Genomic DNA, 23,378 nt, shown 5'->3' on the forward strand with positions numbered 1-23,378 from the left:
AGACTTCAGGGATCAAAATACCAATTGATGTAGCAAAACCCCAGTCCTTTTGAAATGATTTTAGGTCTCTGTCAGCTGTCCAATATATACAGATTTTTCTACCTTCATTTTTCTATCATACGCTCACAGGTCTTCAGAAAACCCACTCCTGCCCTCTGCCACTCCACAAACCACCTACCTCCACAAAGCTTACCTTATGGAGCCCATTGCTTTATTGGTCTGCACACATCAAATACTGGTTTTAGTGTGAACTTTTATGAATTTTTATGTACTTTATAGCCAGAAAGGAATTTGACATTTTTAGTGAGAGCAGAATTGTGTGATGAGAAGGTGAGCAATTTCTATTGACTGAAACAATAAGTTTCTTTTTTACTGGTGGCTGGATATTATTTTTAAAAATTGTCGAATACTGTGAAATTAATGTTATGTTGTTGGATTATGCCACCTTATTAGTCTTGCAACGCTTGTAAAGAAGGTTACGTGCATTAATAATTAGTGTAATGAAAAACCTTAGCTATTTAGGAGGGGTGTTCGGTAAGAGGACAGTGTGTGGCACCTTGAATGGCAGAAGTTGGGTATGTGATAATGATGTGAAAAGAGGTGGGACCTTGGGTCTGGTCTTTGAAGGACAGAAAGGCAAATTGAAAGGCAAATTGGTTTCCTTAAGCTGGCTTGAGGCTCTGCCTCTGAGTATTGGCTGGAGCCTTCATTCACCACACCTAGTCTGTAACAGCTATAATTAAATACAAATGCATTAAACTATCACTTATGTACTTAAGCTAGTTTGGGTAAAAGACAATCTTTACAAATCTCTTTGAAAGATAGTATAATTCTAGACATTGATAATTCACATTTGTTTTGTTAAGTAGATCCTTTCTGCTTAACATAGATCCTCTCCCACATTTTTTTTTTTTTAAGCTGATAGAATGTTTGGAGAATTGCTGAGCATTTTAGTAATTTTTGTGGCTTAACCATGGTCAGCAGCTCAGCCCCACGCAGCCGCTCGCTCGCTCCCCTCCGACGGAATGGGGGAGAGAATCGGAAGCGTAGAAGTGCGAAAACTTGTGGGTTGAGATAAAGACAGTTTATTAGGTAAAGCAAAGTAAGGAATCCATTCACTGCTTCCCATCGTCAGGCAGGTGTTCAGCCGTCTCCAGGAAAGCAGGGCTCCATCACGCGTAACGGTGACTTGAGAAGACAAACGGCATCACGCTGAACGTCCCCCCTTCCTTCTTCTTCCCCCAGCTTTATATGCTGAGCATGACGTCCCATGGTATGGAATATCCCTTGGGTCAGTTGGGGTCGGCTCTCCCGGCTGTGTCCCCTCCCAACTCCTCGTGCACCCCCAGCCTCCTCGCTGGCAGGGCAGCGTCAGAAACAGAAAAGACCTTGCCACTGTGTAAGCGCTGCTCAGCAAATAGCTAAAACATCCCTGTGTTATTAACACAGTTTTGGTCACAGATCCAAAACATAGCCCCATACCAGCTACCATGCAGAAAATTAATGCTCTCCCAGCCAAAACCGGTATGGTAATTTTTCTGCTATTCCTTTGAATATTATTTTTTGACATTAAAATGTATGTCGTAACGCTGGTTGAGTCGTGTGGAAAACGGATGGAATTATTTTCACTCCTTGACTAGCTCGCTGTGCATTTTAAGCCTCTAAGTTTTCTTTGTGAATGACAAAATGAGTTCTTAAAATAATGTTTATCAAATTGTTCTTGTTGCTGTTGTGTTGTTGTGTTTTACATGGTAGCTTTTGTCTTATGTTTTAAATTTTAGAGAAGGAAAGATTAATCATTTTTTGTATCACCTCCAGTAGATTGCCTTTGGGTTTTTCCCAATTGTATTCCAATTATTTCAACTTTATTTCCTCATCCAAAGCTTTCAGAACTTTTATGTTTAATTTGCAAGTTATCGTTGAATTTGAATAGTTAAACAGCAGCAGAAAGAAAGAAAGAAATACGGTTTTATGTTCTGATCAGTTTTAAAAGAAAGGCATGAATAATTGACCAGGAGTGACTAGGAGACCGCATTCTTCCATATAAAATGTAATAAAGAGTAGTAAAATGATTATGATAGTATTATTTAGAAACAGAAAAAATTAATGTTTCATTTCCTGAATGCCTTTTTTTTCAGTGCGTGGACCAGTTGACAAGGATCCAAGCTGAATTACAAGAGACAGTAAAAGACTTAGCTAAAGGCAAAAAGAAATATTTTGAGACTGAACAGATGGCTCAAGCAGTGCGGGAGAAAGCTGATATTGAGGCCAAGTATGTTTTGATAATAGCATATGTATAAATAATTGCATGCGTATAAAGCAGATTTGTACTTGTATTAGTTTTTACACTTGATATTATTGATAAGAAAGATAATTGCTTTCAATGAGCTTGTGCCAATTTTCTTTTTGCTTATGTACATTTTTGTAACCATTTCAAGCATGCTACTACCCTGATAGTAAAGTATAACTTATTTAGACTGCTTTCTTTAGGAAGGAAGTTAAACTAATTGCTTTAATTTGTCATTTTCAAAGGACAGTGTGTGAGCTTACTTCAAGGCTGCTTACTTCCTTTTCTCTCCACAGATCTCAAATTTGGTATCAGTCCATTTGGAGGGGGAGAGGGGATGGGATATTCTTTTCCATTTTTGAAGATAAATTTTTGAGGCTTGAGGTTTTTATGCTCTTTGACATCCTAAAGAGGTTGATTTCCTTCCTTCCAGGAAAGCAAGTGACTCACATGTTTTCTGTTTGGAGTTTGGCCTGTCTTGTGGGAGTTTGCCTCACCCTTTTTTGCAAATTTATTTACTTTTTGTTATTTTTAGAAATTACTCAGAATTGTTCTCAGGGAATGAAAAGAAATCATGGTTTCATTCGAGAATTTTTCTGTCTTTCACTTTGAGGGCTGGATGATGAAAAGAACAACTTCAATAAGATTGCCTATAATACCTGCAGAAAGTAAAAAAAACCCAAACAAACAAAAAAACCAACCAAAAACTTGAGCTTGGGAATTTTGGGCTAGATTCATAGTGCGGTATTGTCCAGATTAAAATAGCTATTTACTTGATTTTGTTTTCTTATTTGCTTTTTAAACCACCATCTTTCAAATAGCTAATAAAGTAGTTCTCTAATTTCTCTTTCATTAATCTGAATGCGAAAATCACACCAATTCTGCTTTTAAAAATATGTATGCATACATGAGTACTCTTCATAGAATCATAGAATGGTTTGGGTTGGAAGGGACCTTAAAGATCATCTAGTTCCAACCCCCCTGCCATGGGCAGGGACACCTTCCACTAGACCAGGTTGCTCAAAGCCCCATCCAGCCTGGCCTTGAACACTTCCAGGGATGGGGCATCCACAGCTTCTCTGGGCAACCTGTGCCAGTGCCTCACCACCCTCACAGTAAAGAATTTCTTCCTAATATCTAATCTAAATCTACCCTCTTTCGGTTTATAACCGTTACCCCTCATCCTATCACCACATGCCCTTGTAGAAAGTCCCTCTTGGGCTTTCTTGTAGCCCCCTTTAGGTACTGGAAGGCTGCTGTAAGGTCTCCCCAGAGCCTTCTCTTCTCCAGGCTGAACAACCCCAACTCTCTCAGCCTGTCCTCCTAGGAGAGGTGCTCCAGCCCTCTGATCATCTTCGTGGCCTCCTCTGGACCTGCTCCAACAGCTCCATGCCCTTCTTATGTTGGAGGCCCCAGAGCTGAACGCAGCACTCTAGGTGGGGTCTCAGGAGAGCGGAGTAGAGGGGGAGAATCCCCTCCCTCGACCTGCTGGCCTCGCTTCTTTTGATGCAGCCCAGGATACAGTTGGCTTTCTGGTCTGCAAACGCACATTGCTGGCTCATATTTGGTTTTTCCTTCACTAATACCCCCAAGTCCTTCTCCTCAGGGCTGCTCTCAATCCATTCTCTGCCCAGTCTTCATTTGTGCTTGGGATTGCCCCGACCCACGTGCAGGACCTTGCACTTGGCCTTGTTGAGCTTCATGAGGTTCGCATGGGCCCACTTCTCAAGCCTGTCCAGGTCCCTCTGGATGGCAGCCCTTCCCTCCAGTCATCGGCAAACTTGCTGAGGGTGCGCTCAATCCCACTGTCCGTCGCCGACAAAGATGTTAAACAGTGCCGGTCCCAATACTGACCCCTGAGGAACGCCACTCATCACCACTTGTTCCAGCTTGCTGGAACATATTTACTAATGATTTTGCATTAATATTCCTTCAGATGACCAGTTGTTCAAATTTACAGCACTTTGTGTCTGGAGGGCTAACTCAAAAATCCATCAAACACCAAAATAACTTGAGTTGGAGCCACCACCCAATTTCCCTTTCATGATGTATTTAAATTTTGTTCAAAAATCAGGATAAGCTGTGTGAAAGATTTCAGAACTTGCAATGAAGATGCTGTTCATGTAACTCAGCATATTTTGTGATATTTTCCTTGATCCTTAAGCTTTTCTTAAAACTATACAAATAAAAATACAAGCATAAAAAGTTATTTAAATTAAAATTTTGCGGAAGTGAAGTGCAGTGGCCTCTTTATCCTGTACTTTGTAGAAAGGTAATCTCTTCCTTTTAATTTTTTTTTCAGGTCCAAACTTAGTCTTTTTCAGTCAAGAATAAGCTTGCAGAAGGCAAGTGTAAAGGTGAGTATAAAAAACCCATTTTTTATAATCATGCTTTGCAGCTGATTTCATGAGGCATATGACCAGAGTTGTCTGGAATCTAGAGATGACTGACATTTTGGAAGATAAATTGTTAGAAGAAGTGATGAGGTAAGAGCACTCTTTCAGCAGTCAGAGTGCAGAGTTACATGTGACCAAATTTACAAGGAAATTTTTTCTAGTGGGAGTTATAACTGTTCTTTGAAGACTGTATGTGAAATTACAACTGCATGAGAGAAAAATACGTTAGAAATCCCCTTACCATTAACAAAACTGTTAAGCTATTAAGCCCTTAAAGTTTTGACTATATTAATACATACATATGCATGTTAATTTACTATTAATACATGTTTGGTCATTTAACTTCCCATTAGTACCTATCTTTTAATTTCCATTTCTTGTAGTTAAAAGCACGACGATCCGAGTGTAATTCCAAGGCTATCCATGCAAGGAATGATTATCTTCTCACTTTAGCAGCTGCTAATGCACACCAAGATCGCTATTATCAAACAGACTTAGTAAACATTATGAAGGTAAGGAAGCTAATTTATGTATGGGAGTTGGGAAGTCTGAAAATCTGGAAAGTAAAATGAGTGAAGTACAAAACCGTGGGTTGCTTTGCGATAGCAATGTTGTCTTTTCCAATATGCTGCAATAGATGAGAGTGCAGTGCAGTAGATAGATCCTGCAATAGTGTGCAGGATACTTGGTACCAATTATCAAGCCCCAAAGCTAAGCAGTCACCTTTATTTTTTAATGTGCTTTTTTCTGAAAAACTCACTGGCATAAAGGAATCAAGTTTGTAAAACTAAGACCTGTGTTTTCCTGTTGCAGTCGACCTTAAATAAGCTGGAGATTTTTTAGTTCTTCAGTAGCATATCCCATAATCCTCTTTTTGTGTCCAGTTACCTGATCAGAACATTTCTTTATGATATGATTAATGAAAATATAATCATTAAATAACTTGGTTTCAAGCTATGAATTTTAGAGAATAGCAAATCAGCATTGCTGTTCTCGCACGTGGCAGCTTGCCAGGTCAAGCCAAGAGCAGATACTTGAACTCATCGGAAATGACATACTTAAAAAGTTCAAATATGATTGCTCAGAGGTTTTTTTAATATCGTCCTGGAATTACTTAAATGTATACTATTCCTGTATCTTAGAATTAGGTAGTTACAGATAAATTGTAAAATCTGTAAAATCGGCTATTTAAAGCCAATTCACACGTTATGTAGTTGCATTTCATATATTGACAATTTGGAATTTTATTTAAATTTTCTATCTACAAACTATTTCCAGGTGATGCAATCAGGCATGGCAACTTAGAAGTCTGTAATTTGCAATTGAAATTGCTTTATTGAAGAACTATCACTGTATTGTAACAAATCACTGTGTTATCAGCGTGCTTTTGCATACTGGGGGAAAAAAAATACTGATATGAAAAGCAGGTAACCGAAGTAGAAAATGAGAGCACCAAAGGAGGCCTCCAAGGGATTTTTATATGTAATTCCATTATATCTTGACTAAGTTAACCACTCCTCTGGCAATACGTGCGTGCCTCTTCGAGTACATCACAGCCTGTGTTATAAATTCATTGCTATGCCTAGTATCTGACTTCCTGGAAGGCTAAATCAGATCTGGGTATCTCAGAGGCAACGCAGGGCTGATAGTCCTTGAGGCAGCAGCCCTGTCTTTGCTCTGTGTGTATGTGTGGTTGTGCTTTTCTATTAGTAAAACATGAATATTTGTGCTGACTAAATGTTTAGTACATGGAAATGGTTATAAAGTATTCCCTTATAATACTGGAGATAAAATTATTAATTAATGCTTACATAAGATGTTTCCATACTTACATGCATGGTTGGCTGTCATCAGTCAATACTCTTACTTGGAAGTAATGCCAGAAGTGAATTTAATACGTTCACAACAAAACAAACAAAAAGGACATTTGGAATAATAAAAAAATGAGCAGATAGCCCAGGTAAAATTATGACTGGCTCTGGTGGGTTATGGCTGCTCTCGTCTCAGGGCATTGTAACATAATCCCTGCAAAGGGATTCTCGTTTCCTCTGTGTGTCCGGCTACATTTTGTGTGTGTTACAAACTGAGCACATAGTGAGCTAGACAGGACCTTCATCTCTTTGAGTTTCCTTAAACATTTATGTCTTTTGGATGGTGTGGGCTTTCTGTGCTGTGACATTAGAAACCTGCAGGTACCCCAGGAATGTGGGTTTTTTTACAAGTTGGAATAAAACATCAAACTAAAAACCATTTAATCATTTTTGAAAGACTGAAAAATACAATAATGGGAAAACAAGTCATGCTGGCGCCGTTCCTCTGCATGTGTGCTGTTGTCCATAGATGTTCTACGTGCACGGGGTCCAGTTGCTAAAGTCGCTGCTGATCTATGGTGGTTTCTTTACTCAGTTACTGGGCTCCCTCTTATCCAGTCCTTTCTTTTGTAGAATTTGCTTTGAAGCTTTTTTCAAAGTGAACCTTTTTTTGATATGAAAACCTCTCTGTGCAACCTGTTCTTCTATGTAAATAATTGTGGTTTACTGAAAACCTAAGTTGCAAGTACTTTCATCGAGCCAAATTACTTTGGAAGGAAAGGACAACATTCAGGGTTCTTTTTCTGCATCTCTCTCAGATATTTATAGTAGTTAAATCTCCTCATCTGGTAAACAACTGTGTTCTTAATGAAGAACTGTAAATTCGGGTTTTTTGCACTGCATGAGAAAAAATACGTGGGAGCACGCCCACATGTCCTTGCAACAGGGTCATTCTTTGGAGCAAAGGAGAGAGTAAGTCAAAGGCAAGATCTCTAATTGAAATGGCTACTGAATGCATTTTAGAAGAGAGGGGAAAAATCCTCAGGAAAATCAAGTGTAATGTATCACTGGGCTCCAACTGCATTCATCCAAGAGCTCTAATGTAAATTCAAACGTGAAACTGCTTAAATATAAATAACAGTGTGTAATCTGGTGCTAAAACCCGCCTCAGTGCCAAGAGAAAGCAGCAAGTCTGTCCCAGCCTTTGAAAAGGGCTCCAGGAGGGGCCCTGTGAATTATAGATGAAGAAATCAGACTTCCCTACCAGGCAGGCTGATAAAACAAGTGCAGTGATGAATGGAGTCAGTTCACACGAGGCCAGATATGATACGGTGGGAACAATCAACATGTTTTTTTGAAGGGGGAAAGTGTCCTTCAGAAAGAGATCTTGAAGGAGTCAGTAAGCCTGAGGATAAGGGTGATTCATCTGATTTAATGTCTCGAATTTGCCGGGAGCTCTCAACAAACTTCCCACTCAGTCTCTGCTTACGTAAAAGAACGATGTTGTTACAGGTAGGGCGATGGGGGTTTTCTCATAGATTAATAACTGATGAAGAGATACAGAAGATGTGGGATTAAAGTAAATACTTGGGGTTTATAAGGGAAGGAGATGGGCTGGCAAGGTCCTGGTCTCTCTCTTACCTGTCTTCTCCTTCTGAAATGCATGTGGGAACCATGCTGTTTAGAGTACTGAGAAAATGATTGCTTTATTTAGCATAATGATTTAACATAAACAATATGGAGAAGGAACTGAAGAGAGAGGTGATGATTTGAAGGTGAAGAATCATTCAGTATAAGCAAATATAAAGCTTATGACCAAGGGATGTAGTCAGACCTTGACAATTTTAGTTGACCAGGCAAGAAAATAGCACATGAAATTCATGTTAAAAAGAGAAAAGCAGTCAGTTGGGGAGAAAATTGCTGCCTACAGAATATAGAACTCTGAATAGCCATTACCATTTATGAAAGAGATACTAGAACTGGAAAATTGAGTGAAGGATAAAGAAATGGAGACTTTGTCTATTAAATGTTTCTAATCCTTCCTCTAGGTAACATGACGAGGAAGGGAGGTATTTTGAAAGGGTATTAAAACCCTTTCTAGGCAGCACAGTTCTTGTTTTAATAGGTTGAGTGACTGTGTGACCTAGTATATGTTACATGCTATAATACAGTTGTAGTGTCTAAACTAAACATGTTCATTTATGTGTTGAGATTAACACTGTAAAAATGCATCTTTTATCTTAATATTAGTAAGTCCTTAGGTATTCCTGTAGTGGTGGCCACCTTGCTATCTGTAAGTATTTCTCCATTTAGCTGCCATTGAGCAGATACGCCTTCTTCTGTTTGAACTCTGCAGGGCTGTCCACGTTTCTAAATCACATCAAGTTTCTCCTTAAACCGCTCAGATTTTATCTGTCTTGCAGCACCTTTGGAGTTACTGCCTTCATGCAGATACTCAGCTTCTTTTCTTGGTTCTCTCTTGACCAAGACTCTCAAAGACAGAAATAAGCATTCCTGAAAAATACACTTCTCATACCAGCTGCCTCATTTGCAAGCAAACTGGAAGACTGACTTCTGTAAGGAGCGAGTTGGAGTGTTGAGTGGAATCAGTAGCATCTCAAACATCATAGGACTTACTCAGTTATTTAGTGTCAACTCTTTCAGGATGAGTTGTGCAAATTGGTGATTATAGCTGCTCTGTAGACCGGGTGAGATTCCTGTAACCCACACCATCTATACAGGGAGATACGACTGTAACACCAGTTTCATTAGTTTGTTTGAAATCAAATTTATTACCTCAGCTTTTCATCGGGGCAACTATTTTTGTATGTGGCAGAGATGCACATTTTAAATTATTTTCAGGCTGGTTTTCAGAGTTATGCAGTAACCTGTAGATAAATCCTTTTTCTAAATAATACTTCAGAGTGTTACTTGTTTAATATAGTAACCTTCAGACTTGAAAAACAAACTACCCCACCTCCCCTGCCTTCAAAATCTTCCTACTCCTCAGCTGCAGTATCAGTTTTACAGTAGACCCGTTAGAAATCATGTGGAAAGTGGGGGGAAAAAGTAATTTTGTTCTGTTTTTAAAGGCAGATCTTATATATCCTTTGTCTAGAACAATTGTTTTAAATGGCATTTAGGTATAAAATGATGGCTGCTTGGTACTGCTCCTTTGGAGTGCATGAGTATGGATTTCACTAAAGAGTCGAAGCTTTCTGTGTTTTTCTAGTTATGTTACCCAAAGATGATAAAAACTTTAGAAATAGAAAAAGCTGTGAAGAAATTTCAGCTGATACTTGGCTATATTACTGTGTAAGAAAGTAAAACTTGTGCTTATTTACAAATGTTTCAGAGACTGTTTCTGTTTGCATCCATCACAAACAATTTCTTTGTAGGTTTTAGTTTTAATGGGGTTATTGTTTCCAGAATGAGAATTGTACTGTGTGGGTTTTGTTGGTGAGAGAGTCGTCGGCCTCTGGCTCGTTTGAAGCTGGGGTTGGCTTGGCTGGAACGCCACCAGTCTCTGGCCATGAAATGCTGCCTGCTGCTGGCTTTGGATTTGGGTTGTAGCGTAGCGCTCTCTGAAACCATCGCTGTGGACCATCTGCGCGTGCAGACAGCGCTCGCTTTCCTAGAAAACTTGAAACTTTACTAACTTTGACCTCAACTTGTATACATTGATAAATAGTGGATTAAAATAAATAAGCTGATTTGGCTGTCTGTTGCTATCTGTTTTCTTCTTGTATTAAATGACCTTTGATTTTAATTTGCTAAAACCTAGGTCTTATTTAGCGACATTTGATCCAAAGGTGGCAATTTGTCTGACTTTTCTTAAAGGCTTTTATGCACATTTAACCAAGTTGTAATTTTATAATTACGCCTTCAGTTTTATAGTACCCAGCTGTCAAGAACTCTTTTGCTACACGCGTCCCTTGACTCTTACTTAGTGAAGAGAGCAAAACACTGAAGTTTGTTATAGGATGTGTACATCAAAGGTTGGTCGTTGCATCCTGTGCAAGTTGAACTGAACGCAGACGGGTAACGTTAATGCATACCTTGGCTTGCCAACAGCCTAGACGATAGCAGGTTCATCAGTGGTTTATAAGCAATAAAATCCAATAAAAGTTCATACCATTGTTAAGAGAAAGGAGGGGTGGTAATATTTTTGCAGTAACAGTGTTGGTTTATGCTGGCACAAGGTATTTGCGAAACTATTGTTGGGAAAGCATTAACGTGTGTTGGGCTGGAGACACCTTGGGTTACTCTGTTCACAAGCAGCCAGCGTTGGTTTTGTTCCTTGTATCTGACTCAGATATGCTGCTGTTGTACTGTCCTGTGACAGATGAACCACAAATATACGTCGTGGCCTTATTTAGTTTTCTGTAACAGGCAACAAACCGACATTTTCATTAGCAGGATTCCTGGTGACATACAGCTTCTGATGATTTTCAGTAGTTTAGAATATGTTACTTCAGTTTGCAACATTTTTATGCAAAGAAGAAAAAATTACTCACTCCGCTGTGTTTGTAACTGTGAAAGCCATCACAAACAAAACAGAGATGCTCAGAAAGAAAATACAAAATGCTTCCAGCATTTTTAAACTAGGATGGCACTGTAGAAGTGATTCTCAATTCTTTTGTCAGTTACACCAGTAAATGAGAAGCAAAACCATTTTAGATCTCCGTCTAGAAAAAATATGAATCCTGTTGCCCTTTTCTGTATCTGTCCTTTTTGTCCAGAGTTTACATCTGAATATAACAAAGTTGTGCCACAGACCTGAGCTCTGCATTTCAATCTCTGTAGTCAAATTAAAAAAAAAAAAACCAGCGTAGACGAAAACATCGTAATGTTTTATTCTTTGCCCGTTTCCTGACAAGCTGCTTAGGAGCAGTTGCCATCACCTGATCGCTCAGATAGAGTCTGCAAACCCTTTTAAGCGGAAGCTGTCTGCTTGGTGCTCAGGCTTCTGGGGAAGTTTAAACGGAGGTCAGAAGGAAGTGTAAGATGATGGTTGAAGTAAATTCAGGGCTGTTTTGATACCTGTCTTCTTAGAAACTTCATTATTACTGCATTTCATTTTTTACTGCTCTACTCTTAACTCCTCTGTAAGTTCCTCTCATGAACCACCTCTGAATATGACTTTATAAAGCAGCTTATAATGAGGAAATGTTGATCTAAAAAAAAGGAGGCGTCACGAACATTTTAAGTAATTCTTGGATTATTTTTAGTAGGAAGAGAGAACTAAACCTTAAATTGATTTCAAAGTCTAGACTTTTGTAGGTGACATGAGCGTCGGGTCAGCAGTTTATTCCATTACAGCCTGTGGCAGGTGGATGCACGTGTGTGCATGCGAGTCATGGGGCTCAGGACTGTCTTGTTTGAGCTGCACGTGAACCAAGGTCTTTGACACAACGTAAAATATTTTAATAAGGTGTTTTATTTTGTTTCTCTGGTATGTTTTCAAAATCTGTTGCTCTCAAGGGTTTCCCTTTTAATGCTTGTATTTCAAAGTTGAAATCTTTAAAGAAAATCTGCCTTAAGATTTCAAAGGTATTTTGTAGAACTAGGTCATCAGCGGGGCTTCATGGTTGATGCCCAACATACAGTCACCTTTGTAGCTAAACACTCTTTAAGGATCCTGAATGATATCATAGGGTATAATAAAAAAAAAACCAAAAAAACCCAAAAAACCAACAAAAAAACCCCAATCAAAAAGAAACCCCACCAAACAATTGGCAATCAAGTGTGATCTTAATGTTGGGGAACTGTTTACAGATAGTGATGCGGTTTTTATGAACAATGAAAAGTTCTCGATAAGGTAGCAAACAGTAGCAGCTGGTATTTCTAAATAAAGCTCTCTACATTTTTAAGAATTTTATTTCATATCATACCTAGTGTGGTCTTTGGTGTTTGAGGACTGCATTGGAGCAATAGTGTCAAAACCTAGTGTGCTTTGCTATTTTTTTCTCTTTGTAGTTTCAGTAAGGTTTTTTATGTTGTTGTAAGTATCCGTCATCTTTTCTGGGGGTTTTTTTCTGTACTTTCCAGTTTGCTTGACATGAGGAAGTGCAGTTGTATAATTTGGCTCTTGTCCTTGATCAGAGTTCTCGTGGTGATATGGCAGGTTGAAATAGAAACTTCATGTTACGTAATTTCCCTGGAACAGATCTTTATGTATGCACGGGTGATGATACCGAGACGTGTTACAGCATTGCTTTTTTAATTTGAGAGATCAGTTTTTAAAATTACAGGTCATGTGTACCGTTTTCACATCCTTGCCTGTTTTTAAGCACTGTCTTAAAGGGTTCTGATAGAGGAAGAGATCTGTCCGAGGACTGAGCTGGCAGTCATGAGGGTTAACGTGAGCAGTGACTGAGCCATTGCAAGGGAACACCGAGAGTGAGTATAGTACCTGGAGCCCATGACAAAGGAGGAGACGCTGAGAAAACTGAGTTTGCTCAGCCTCAGAAAAGAAAGGGAGATACTAACAGTCTTAATGATATACAACTACCTAGTGAGGAGCGTATAGAGAAGACTGAGCCAGGCTTTTTTTTTGAAGGTGATGGCATGGTGGGAGGCGGACAAATTGAAACCCAGGAAATTCTGATTAAATACGAGGAAAAAGTTTTGCCATGAAGGTGGTCAAACAGAAACAGGGGCTTGGGGAGGGGAGGAATGTCATACCTTGGAGACATTCAGAACTTGACTGGACACAGCCTTGAGCAACCTGATCTATTTGGCCCTGCTTTGAGCAGAGGTTGAACCGATATCTCCCTTTCAACTGAATTATACTATGATTCCATGAAATAACATTTTCTGTTAAGAAGATTCTGCTTGGGAACCCCTAACTTCTAGTTTCTGGATTTTTTCTGCCATTAACTGGAGTAACTGCATGAGCCAACAGTGCTAGAATATTCATGTTTTGATGAACCCTGTTTTTTCTTCATTAGCATTGTTGGGAGTTTTTGTGAAGCTGAGTTGACATCTGTGTTTTCAGTAGTCATCCACCGCTTTTACCGAGCACTTTTAATGATCATTTAAAACAAATGTAAATACAGACTCCAAACATTACTTGCACAAATGAGATTCAGCTGAAGCTGGCAGTGTTTATAAAAATGACCCAAGATTGAGGACTTGGTGGTTTTCAGTTAATAGTTTGATTTATGCCCAGAAATTAATAGGACATGTATAGCAAATGGTTCTTTCCTCTGGTGACTCTATTTGACTTGAAAAGTAAGTTGACATGTTAGCTGAAGGTCTTAAATTGTCTCAGGAATGTTATCCTAGCAATGGTTGGCCACTGTGTGTCCTGTATAAATAAAAAGTTATACATTTGCATGAGTGCATATTTCTGTAGACTCCAGAACAAGCAGAACCAATATTATCGCTGTAAGAAATCATTTTACGTACACGTTATTGTTTTATGCTTTTTAGAATGATTTAGAAACACCCAGGGAATTACTTTTCTAAAATGGAGATTCTGTCCTAAATGAAAAAATAGCATTAAGATAAAATAATTTTGAAGTCACTAGAGGTTTCCATTTTCTTCTATAAATCTCTTTTATTAATTCAATACTAGCTATTCTTTTAAGATCCTGTAATACTCCCTTTAAAATGTGGAGGGAATTTATGTAAGTGAAAGAACTATTGTTTCACTTCCCGTTCTTGTCAGCTGCAAGCCACAAATATTTTGTAGTTACAATTAAGCCAGCCATAGATTGCATTATCTACAGTATCAGATGGGCACAGTAACTTCCCTTTACGGACGGTTGATGAGTGTGCATTGCTTTCTCATGTTCATTCCGATGAATGGAGGATGAGTGAAGGGAGGTAGTTGCCCAACACACGATACGAGTGTTCCAGAAGATGCTCATTGTAGGCTTCACAATAGTTGGTACCACGCTGTTTTCCCTTCCAGGGACATCAGTCTGTGTGCATACATGCACATAAAACCTTGGGGAAATTAATTCCTTTAATAAGGCCCTGTTTGTAGGGTGATTATGCATCCACGTAAACTGTTGAATAATTAATACAAAATTGTGCTGTCTTGTTCAGGCTTTCTCTTAAATGCTCATATATCACACTTCCCAGTTGATACCGAAGTGCTGCTTTGGAGACCTTTGGCTCCTTCATAGTCTATTGAATATGTGCTAACTACACTTCTGAGCATTTATATTCCGGCTGACTGTTAGTAAACATTTACAGGGAAGTTAAAAGACGCTTCCTACCGGAAAGACAACCACTTCTGGTGGTAATTTTGGCAAAATCACAAGCAAGGGAAGTTTAGATGGCCTTAACAGTAAGTGGTACTGCCACCACTAGCTATGGTAGCATCTAATATTTTCAATTTCAAATCCACCGCTCGCACCCTGAAAGATCACGTTACTCATCACACAGCCTTTCCAAGCTAACTCGAGACAAAAGAGTGGGTCTGAATCACAACGATTTCTGTTGCACAGATGAAAAACTGAGCCATGGTCACATTTGCCTGATGACAGTCAGCTCTGTCTCACCTCATGTTTTAACCACAAGTCAATTCCTTGTTTAAGCGTTTGGTCCAAAAAGGCTGTTTATTTCCAGGGGGGCTAAGTATTTATTCCTCCATGGGTGGGGAGTGTATAGTGTAAAGACAGAGCATAGCAAAGCCTGATATATAAATCAGGGCAACTTGATTATCTTAAAACAATAATCATTTTTCATGGTATAATGAAACTATTTCTTGATAATGCTTCTGACTTGTCAGCAAGTTTTCCTTTGGCATTTTGACAGAAATAACTTTAGAAAAGAGTTGATTGCGAAAAAATGTAGTGTGATTTTACAGATGCTCGTGAAAGGTATTTCCTGTATAGGAGGTTACATAGAAGTCGTCATGGATGTATTTATATGAGAAAGTTAACAGGAGGCTGGTATCGTTGGTGCAGTGAGTGGGAGCGACTTGGGAAGGAATACAGAGAAATAATCAGTGATGAAGGCTGAATGCAATGCAGTAGAACAAAGAAAATGACTGGGAAGCCAGAAAAATTCAACATCACTGCTAGGAAGAGGGCACAAGGAAAGCTCTGTAAGGGTTAAGATTGGGAAGGAGGTACTTAACAGGAATCCCAGCTGTCTTGTTGAGAAATCTAGTTTAAGGAGTTAACAGAAAACTTTAAAACTTTTTTTTTTTTTGACTTTTAAAGAAACTGTTTAGGATTTGGATCGAGCTTCAAGATTTTTCTGTCAAATGTCATAAAACTACCCATTTTGAACAGGAAATGAAACTTTGCCATCTTGTTTCAAAGCCGCGCTGTAATACAATAAGAACGGTTCCCAAAATACTTTGCTTTGCCAGAAAGCAGCCTGCGTGCCTTCGAGTCGCTCTGTAGCTAGCGCGGAGAAATAACCAAACTCAGGAAGCACCTGGTGTGCTCCGGTTGGGAGGCAGGTGGGGCTACGTCGAAAAGTTTTAACTAGAAACATGCGACATTCCTATTTTAAAAGTCATGGAGTCAGACATCCCGAACAGATCATTCACGGGGTTTTGTTTGGTTGGGGTTTTTGCTTTTAGCAACTCTGGATTCACTTGAAGAATTGAAGATGCAAGGGAAGAAATACCTTTTTTTTTTTTTTTTTTTTTAAAGCATTTTTGTCTGCTGTTACTTATAACCACACAGTGTTTCAGTGAGTTACCTGGAATTTACACATATTTACATTGAAACTATGTGAAAAGCTCATGTACTGTTTTTAAAATTAAATGTGTGTGCACAGGTTTTGTCCTGTTAAATGAGATGCTAAGTATAAACATTATTGAAACAGTGGACTAATAATGTGCATAACTTGAATGGCAGTCTTGTAGCACTTAACGTCTGTAGGAGAAACGAGCTGTCCTGTGCCCCCAGAGTGGTTATTTAGGACTGAAGTGATCATGGAGTTGGTACTGAAAACATTCAGATGCTCTGTTGGATGATTGGAAGTGAAATCCAGAGGTTTCTGTGAATAACTGCTGCTTCATCAAAAATGAAATATCTAATTGTCTAGCTGTCTTGCTAGATATTTCCTTTTTGATGAAACTTAGCCAATATAGGTTGCAAATTGAAAGTGGTCACCTGGATGCGTTGGAGCTAGTGGCAAAGATGAGCTGGTTTTATTCCTCTACCAAAGCCTCTAGGAGTGGTAGAAAAATTTTAAAAAGTGTTTGATGCACACTCTTGCTATAGATTTTGTTGTCTTCAAGGAACACAGAAAGCCATTTAGAAGAAGGCAAAACGTGTTATAATGACCGTCTTTTGATGGAGACTGTGAGGACTGATGTAGTGTCTTGTACATCAACGGCAGGAGAAAACATTTCCGAGTGACTTAACTTATGAAAGTGGTAGAGGAATTATAAGAAAGAGGTAATACCCAAAATAGCACAAGCCCAATAAGTGTAAGAAAGATGGAAAATGTCACACTGAATTTGAAGCATAATTAAATCCTAAAAAAAGTTATTGGAAAAATGGCTTCTCATCTATTATTTTTTGCATGTCGATGTCACCCTGGAGGGAGGCAAACCTGGTAAGAGTTTTTACAGAATTGAGAAGGTTTACATAGGGTACGGCTGTCAAAATTGTGAGATGCTTTTTATTCTTTCAGCTTCAAAAGCTTTGCTTTTCTGTGTCAACGTAAGTCCATTTGGTGACAGTGGAGATGTTTGCTGGTATGGATGGGTGGAGGTGAGGAGCCAGGCGTCAGTTGTCATAGCCTGCATGGACAATGGCTGTTTGAGCTGTATTTTTGGCACAGTCTTTAGAAAACTTTCTTGCCTTGGGATCCCTTCCTGCAGCTGAATTCTGGGCTCGTGCTTGTGAGCATTTACGGGTGCTGTGGCTTGCAGCGGGCGCTCAAAAGGCAACACACAACGTCGGGTTTCGGCTCCTTTTGAGAGGTCAGTAAACAGCTCAGGGCTTCATCAGCAATGAATGGGGTGTGCAACTGGTATTAGAAGAGAGAAATGTTCCTTCGCTGTGAGCTGCTCTGAAAGGAAATGAACGGAGCTGATCCATGCGCCATTGGAATTAGGCCACAGAAGGGCATTAGGAGGCAAGAAATTCCTATTTAGCATTTACAAATTGCTAGGGAGATAATTGATTGGAAAGCTGGCCGAAAAGCTCGGTCAAGGGAGGAGGAGGAGGAGGAGGGGGAATCCTGCAATATGATTTGTCTGTCTACCTGCTAGTTTTCATACAGGGGGAAAAAAAAAAAATCCCATCTGTTCAAGTTGTCATCTCTGCTAAAAAGGCTTTATAGCTAGGATAAACCCCCTCGTCGTGGAAGGGAAGCAAATATTCCCTACCAATAGATTCATTAGATCCGTAATGCCAGACGACTGACTAGCTGGAACAGTGTAGTCCAACTGAAGAAGGATATTATTTTGTAATATTTTACAAAGTATTGAAGCACTAAGGTAACTGCTCATAGGATTTGAATGCTAATTAAAAGAAATAATGTCTCTGGTACACCCAGTGTTGCTCGTCATTAATGGGAAGAACCTGTTCAGTGCAGCTGGTTCATCAGAACCCTGTCTGCTGTGTGTGCACTCGCTTCCCCCTTGGCAGCAGCAGCAGCATCGAGCAGCACCCTTCAATTAGTATCTTTTAAAAATCTTAATGGATTTCAAAAACTTCAGGGAAGTTTAAATGCTTAGGTTCAAGGGCTTTAATCTCGCATAACTCAGAGTTATGGGAGCTGAAAATGATCTAAAGATACTGGAAGAAAATTTGTTTGAAAGAATCATGACAATACCCTGATTTTTGGGTGCCTAAATTTATTTGGAGAAGCTACTTTTGACTGAAGTATAAACCGGGTATGTGGAAAAAGGTAGAAATCAGGTGTGTAGTTCAAGCTAAAGAATATTAGAAATAAAATTTTTAAACTGCTCCTATTAATCAAATTGTTCAGTGGTTTATATTAGACCTTAGATATAATGATTTAATTTAATAGGTGAGAATTCAATTTAATAAAAGAGAAATTAAAAAAGATACGGAGTCCTAAGAAAAAGGTGGATAAAAAGAAGACAGCAAATCTGAGTGAGAAGCATCTTTTTTCTAAGTAAAATCTTTACAAATATTTGTGACTATGTGTATACCCAGATAGTTTAACAAGTTTTTATAGTTGACCCACTTCTGTCATGCTTTGCTCCTCTCAGTGGGCATTCATTCGGTTGGATTATTATAGTGTATTTTTATGGTATGCGTATGTGATTTCAGGTATGAATGTCTCTATTTAAATTCTGTGTATTGACATTCACGTTTAGCACAGACCCTGCTATCTGGTTGGGTCTAGAAGCCCCAAAGGGCTTAAAAGGAAATATCAGAGACAGTATTCATCGAATTAACTTTGATGAAAGTCTCAATTTATTTAATACCAAAGACTAGGTATTAAAGATAGCCTTGTATCAAAGGAATCCCAAGCCTACCAGATTCTTGGGACATCTCTTCCTATGTGATTTAAACGTGTGCTTCTGACCATATAGTGTCGTTAGGACACCTGAGCAGTATTATTGTGAAATTAAGTAGTGTTTAAAAAGGTTTGAGCATTAATCATAGAGTGTGCAACACTGTTGAAATAAGTTTGAAAAGGAGCTTACTTTAATGCAATTATGTTCATCAGATGATGTTGTGAGAGTAAAATATATTTAGATGTTTCCAATCAGGCCACACTTAAGAAGTTATTTAATTAAAAGATAGTTTAACACCACCAGATCCCATTTTGTTCACTTCTCTGTTGATTTTTGTTACTCATCACTGTCGTGTGTCAAGTAGTAGAAGCTTATAAAACACTGTCAGCTTCTGGAGAAAATGGTACAACCAATGAACCCATCAATACTTGTTTAGGAATGTGGCTTGTAATGGGTTTTTCTTCTGCCAGGCTTTTTTGTTGGGGGCGGGGGGAATCTGTGTAAAAGGGAGAAACCTTTCACAATATTTTTCCTTACAGACTTCAGACTAAAATTATCTTTCTCCTCACCCACCGGTGCTTATAAGGAGTGCATGCATAAATTGTTAGCATGATTCCCCTGGGAATGAATGAGAATGGACTACTAAAAGTAATAAAGCATAATTGACACGTGGAATTCCCAAGCGATATTTGGGAAACACAGATTAATCTTCTGTGCTGCAATGCAGCTGCTATACCTTTGGCATACCCCTGTGATGTTTTTTCCTTTATTGTTCGAGATAATTCCTTTCATTGTTCTATGATTCTATAATTATTACAGTAATCACAGTACTGTGACTCTGAGCCATTTTCCTTTTAAGAACATGTTGCTCATTTGTGTAGATTACAAAAATTCCTAAAAATAGTTTCACTTGCTTTGGTCCTTAAATTCTAGTATGACTGATGAGGAGTATTTAGTAATCCTTTAGTAGAGTGCCTTTTCAGGAACGTGGGGTTTGCTATATGAAATATGCCGTGCCCTTTTCATACTGTTTAATTAACTGACATTTTAATATAAAATTTAAAAAAATGCATTTTGAGTTGGAAAATGTCTTCATTATCCTGAAAAGACCCTTTGTGTTATGGATTAGGCAGTGTAATGTTACATATGTAGGACCACATCGAACTACAGGTTATGTCTGTTTGGCGTGACAAGAATCTGAAGTGCTCAGTAATAGATTAAATTTATTGAAGTTTTTAATATTGCAATATTGCCATTATTAAACTTATTCTTTGAGCATCTTTTGAAAAGCCTGTTCACTGAATAGTTTGCTGGAAGTGACAGGTAACTTTAAACCCATGTACAGAAAAAAAAAACCCCATATGGAAGTGATAAATCCAAATAGCAATTGGGAACAGCAGCCTGTGTTGAACAAAACCTTTTCTGCTCCAACAGATTTATTTGAAGAAGTAAATGAAAAGCACACTGGACAAAAAATTAACTGCTGTTAAAATGATAATATAGAGATGGAATCAACTGAACAAAACCTAAAAACAGCAATGGCAAAATAGATGGTTAAAAAAATGGAAGGATGCAAAAGAGAAAATAAAAGCTCATCAGGAATACATATGATCAGTATCTGATTTTTTTTTTAACATTTTTTAATGCATTTTATCTGCCAAGGGAGTATTTTTAACTATTAAGAAACATGGGATTTGGTATGAAATGCATTTTCACATGCACGTTTGTGTCAATTTAAGGTTTCTGTTCCTTAGCCTATACTCTTGTAGAACACAGAAGGTTTTGAGACTTATGCAGAAGAGCTAGTGTGTCTGAGTCAAGGATGTTTCTTCTATAGCATGAAGGCTTATATGGAGACTTGCTGGTAAATCCACACCTTTGACACAGTAGAAGGCTGTAATAAAGGGGGAATTTCAAGAGCTTTCTTGGAGATGGGTCTGTGTTTGTGTGTGATTAAATCCTGTAGGAGCTAAGAATCACCATGGTTCTAGCCCATTCTTGAGCAAAGTACATTTCTTTAACCTACCTTCCAAATGAGGTAAAAATATATATATTTTTAAAACTGAGCAACAAAATAATTAATTACATTTTAGGTACATTTTCCTACTGAATTAAAAATAAGAAACCCAGCTGCAAATGTTAGACATACCACATACTCCGCTGCTGTTCAGCAGCCATTATGACGATAACAAAGTTGTGGATGCCCCCTCCCTGGAAGTGTTCAAGGCCAGGCTGGATGGGGCTTTGAGCAACCTGGTCTAGTGGAAGGTGTCCCTGCCCATGGCGGGGGGGTTGGAACTAGATGGTCTTTAAGGTCCCTTCCAACCCAAACCATTCTGTGATTCTATGATGATGTGGTCAGCATAAGAATCCTTGAATAGCAGATATTAGTGGCAAAATGCTGAACGATTTAAATATACATTTTTCCGTGTGAAGGAAGCCAGATATTATTGGCAGGAACAGTATAGAGTATTCTTCAGATATGAAGGTAACGTGACGGTGACAGTCTGGCACAAAGCGTTCTTCTGAGTGTTGGATTCGAGCCAGAATTTTTTTTTTCAAGAACAAGGAAGTACAATAGCAAAGACGATTGCACCAGTGCAATTTATTGAAAATTAGTCATGTCAGAAGAAGGATCCCCTTGGGATTTATTCCAGTGCTATGAAAGAAAAAGCAAAGTAGGTCCAAGAAGTCTTGGGAGATGGTACTTAACAACTTTTGGGAAAAGTAGGTGTATTTCTGGATTATAAAGAATCTGTTTTCATCTTCCAGGTTTTTTTAAGCCTTGTGCGGTAGAATTTGAAGATCTGATTTTTCCATTCTTATGCAATCTTGCATCAGGGTATTCCCACTGATTTAAGCAGAATTATTCTTGAACCCTGAAGTGTTTATTTAATGCTGTCTTCATCAGGTAACTCTCATGGCTGTCTGCCTGATGGGGCAAAGAATTATAAAGGAGATTTCCTTCTGTGCCTGTGTTCACCTACCAGACCCTCATCATTAAATGTGACAACTACAGGGCACTACCATGAGATCTGTGGAGGCAAATCTAGGAGGAGTACTTAATATTATCATTAATTTTGCTTATACTTGGTTTAAAGGGTTTATCTCTGGATTGGGGGAGGGAGATGGGCATCTGTTGGTGGCCATTCCATGTTTTTCTGTGCTCAGAGTAGACTTCAGCACACCAGCAACAAAGGTTTTGTCATTAAAAACAATGACCCTGCCTAAATTGTAAAGGAACAAAATGATGTGCAGAACAATCATCAAGTGACTAATTGAGACCAAACAAAGAACTTGCAAACAGGCCCAAAACTATTGACACGAGAAAATACAAAGCTCTGGGGTAAGGGAAAGTGCAAAGTGTGTTTATGAGCACCGAGCTGAAAGGCAAGCAAACAGAAGTCGGGGCACTTGTTGTCTTCTAGTGTTTATTGTTCCCATGTTCGCCATGATGAAAGCTCCTTCTCTAGGTTGCGGGAAAAGAGGAGGAAACTCAGATAGGTTTTGCAACCTTTGTTGATTTAAATAGGCAGTTTATACGTTTTTCAGCCTTTTTCATCATATTCCCTTCCTGCCTTTTGGTGTGCTTTTTTAAATTTCCACTCGTTCCCAGCTTTTTTTATCATTTCTCCGCTCCTGAGCGGTATGGATATGTCCCTGGAATATCTTTCACTTCCTTGTTCACAGCTGGCTGCTTAAGAATGTACTTCTGAAGAACATGCAGTCATGCAGGATGTTGATTTAAGAAAAAGAAAATAAAAAGAAACAGGAGAAGCTAATTAGCTTGACAGCAACAGTACAGCGAGACAGTTATAAAAATTCCTTAAAATTATTTTCTATGAAACTGCAAGAAGGAGCAGAAGCCAGAGAGGTGGCAGAGGATCTTTCTGTAGGGACTCTGGAGGTTTTGGGCCAAAACCTTCTTCATTTCAAGGAGATAAGAACAGATTGGTGGCTGGAGAGGTAGAAGAGCTTGCTGTAAGTGCAGTGAGGGCTAACAGAGTAAAAATGTCTGCAAGTTACTACCCTTTCTGTTTGTTTTGGCTGATACTTTGTGTCTGACGATGCTCGACATTCAAAGAAACTACGTGCTGCAGGAGTTGAGGACAACTGAGGTGCCCAGGACACTTGGCTGTCCACCTGTACTTCAGGGTTGGTATCTACTGAAATACTTCCAGAGTAGAGCTGAAGATGCCATGTTGCAGAGGAAACAATCAAAAGCAGTTTTAATTGGGAAATTCAAGTAAAAGTAGAGTGGTTTTGCCGCAGTATTTCATTTTTACAAAGTGTTGAAGGGACCAGCATGAGCAGATGAACAGTATTCTGCACAGGAATGCACACCCTGGGTAAGGAACAAATGCTGGTGTAACTCAGTCATGATTTAGAAAACTTTTTTCCCTGTTCACATCCCAGGTAGCTGCATAGCAGCAGTCGTCTAAGAAAAACCAAGAGTTTCAGTCCCA

At 38.8% G+C, this 23,378-nt stretch overlaps 1 protein-coding gene across 1 annotated transcript in view; it reads left to right on the forward strand.

Moving 5' to 3' along the window:
• Positions 1 to 23,378, forward strand: part of FCHSD2 (FCH and double SH3 domains 2) — a 166,958-nt gene that overhangs the window by 93,732 nt on the left and 49,848 nt on the right. The window contains exons 6-8 of the mRNA XM_050913717.1: positions 2,139 to 2,272; positions 4,590 to 4,644; positions 5,067 to 5,195. Coding sequence (XP_050769674.1) covers positions 2,139 to 2,272; positions 4,590 to 4,644; positions 5,067 to 5,195 — 318 coding nt within the window. The remainder of the gene's footprint in view (positions 1 to 2,138; positions 2,273 to 4,589; positions 4,645 to 5,066; positions 5,196 to 23,378) is intronic.

This window comes from Gymnogyps californianus, chromosome 1 (assembly GCF_018139145.2).
Source record: "Gymnogyps californianus isolate 813 chromosome 1, ASM1813914v2, whole genome shotgun sequence".
Taxonomy (NCBI): Eukaryota; Metazoa; Chordata; class Aves; order Accipitriformes; family Cathartidae; genus Gymnogyps; species Gymnogyps californianus.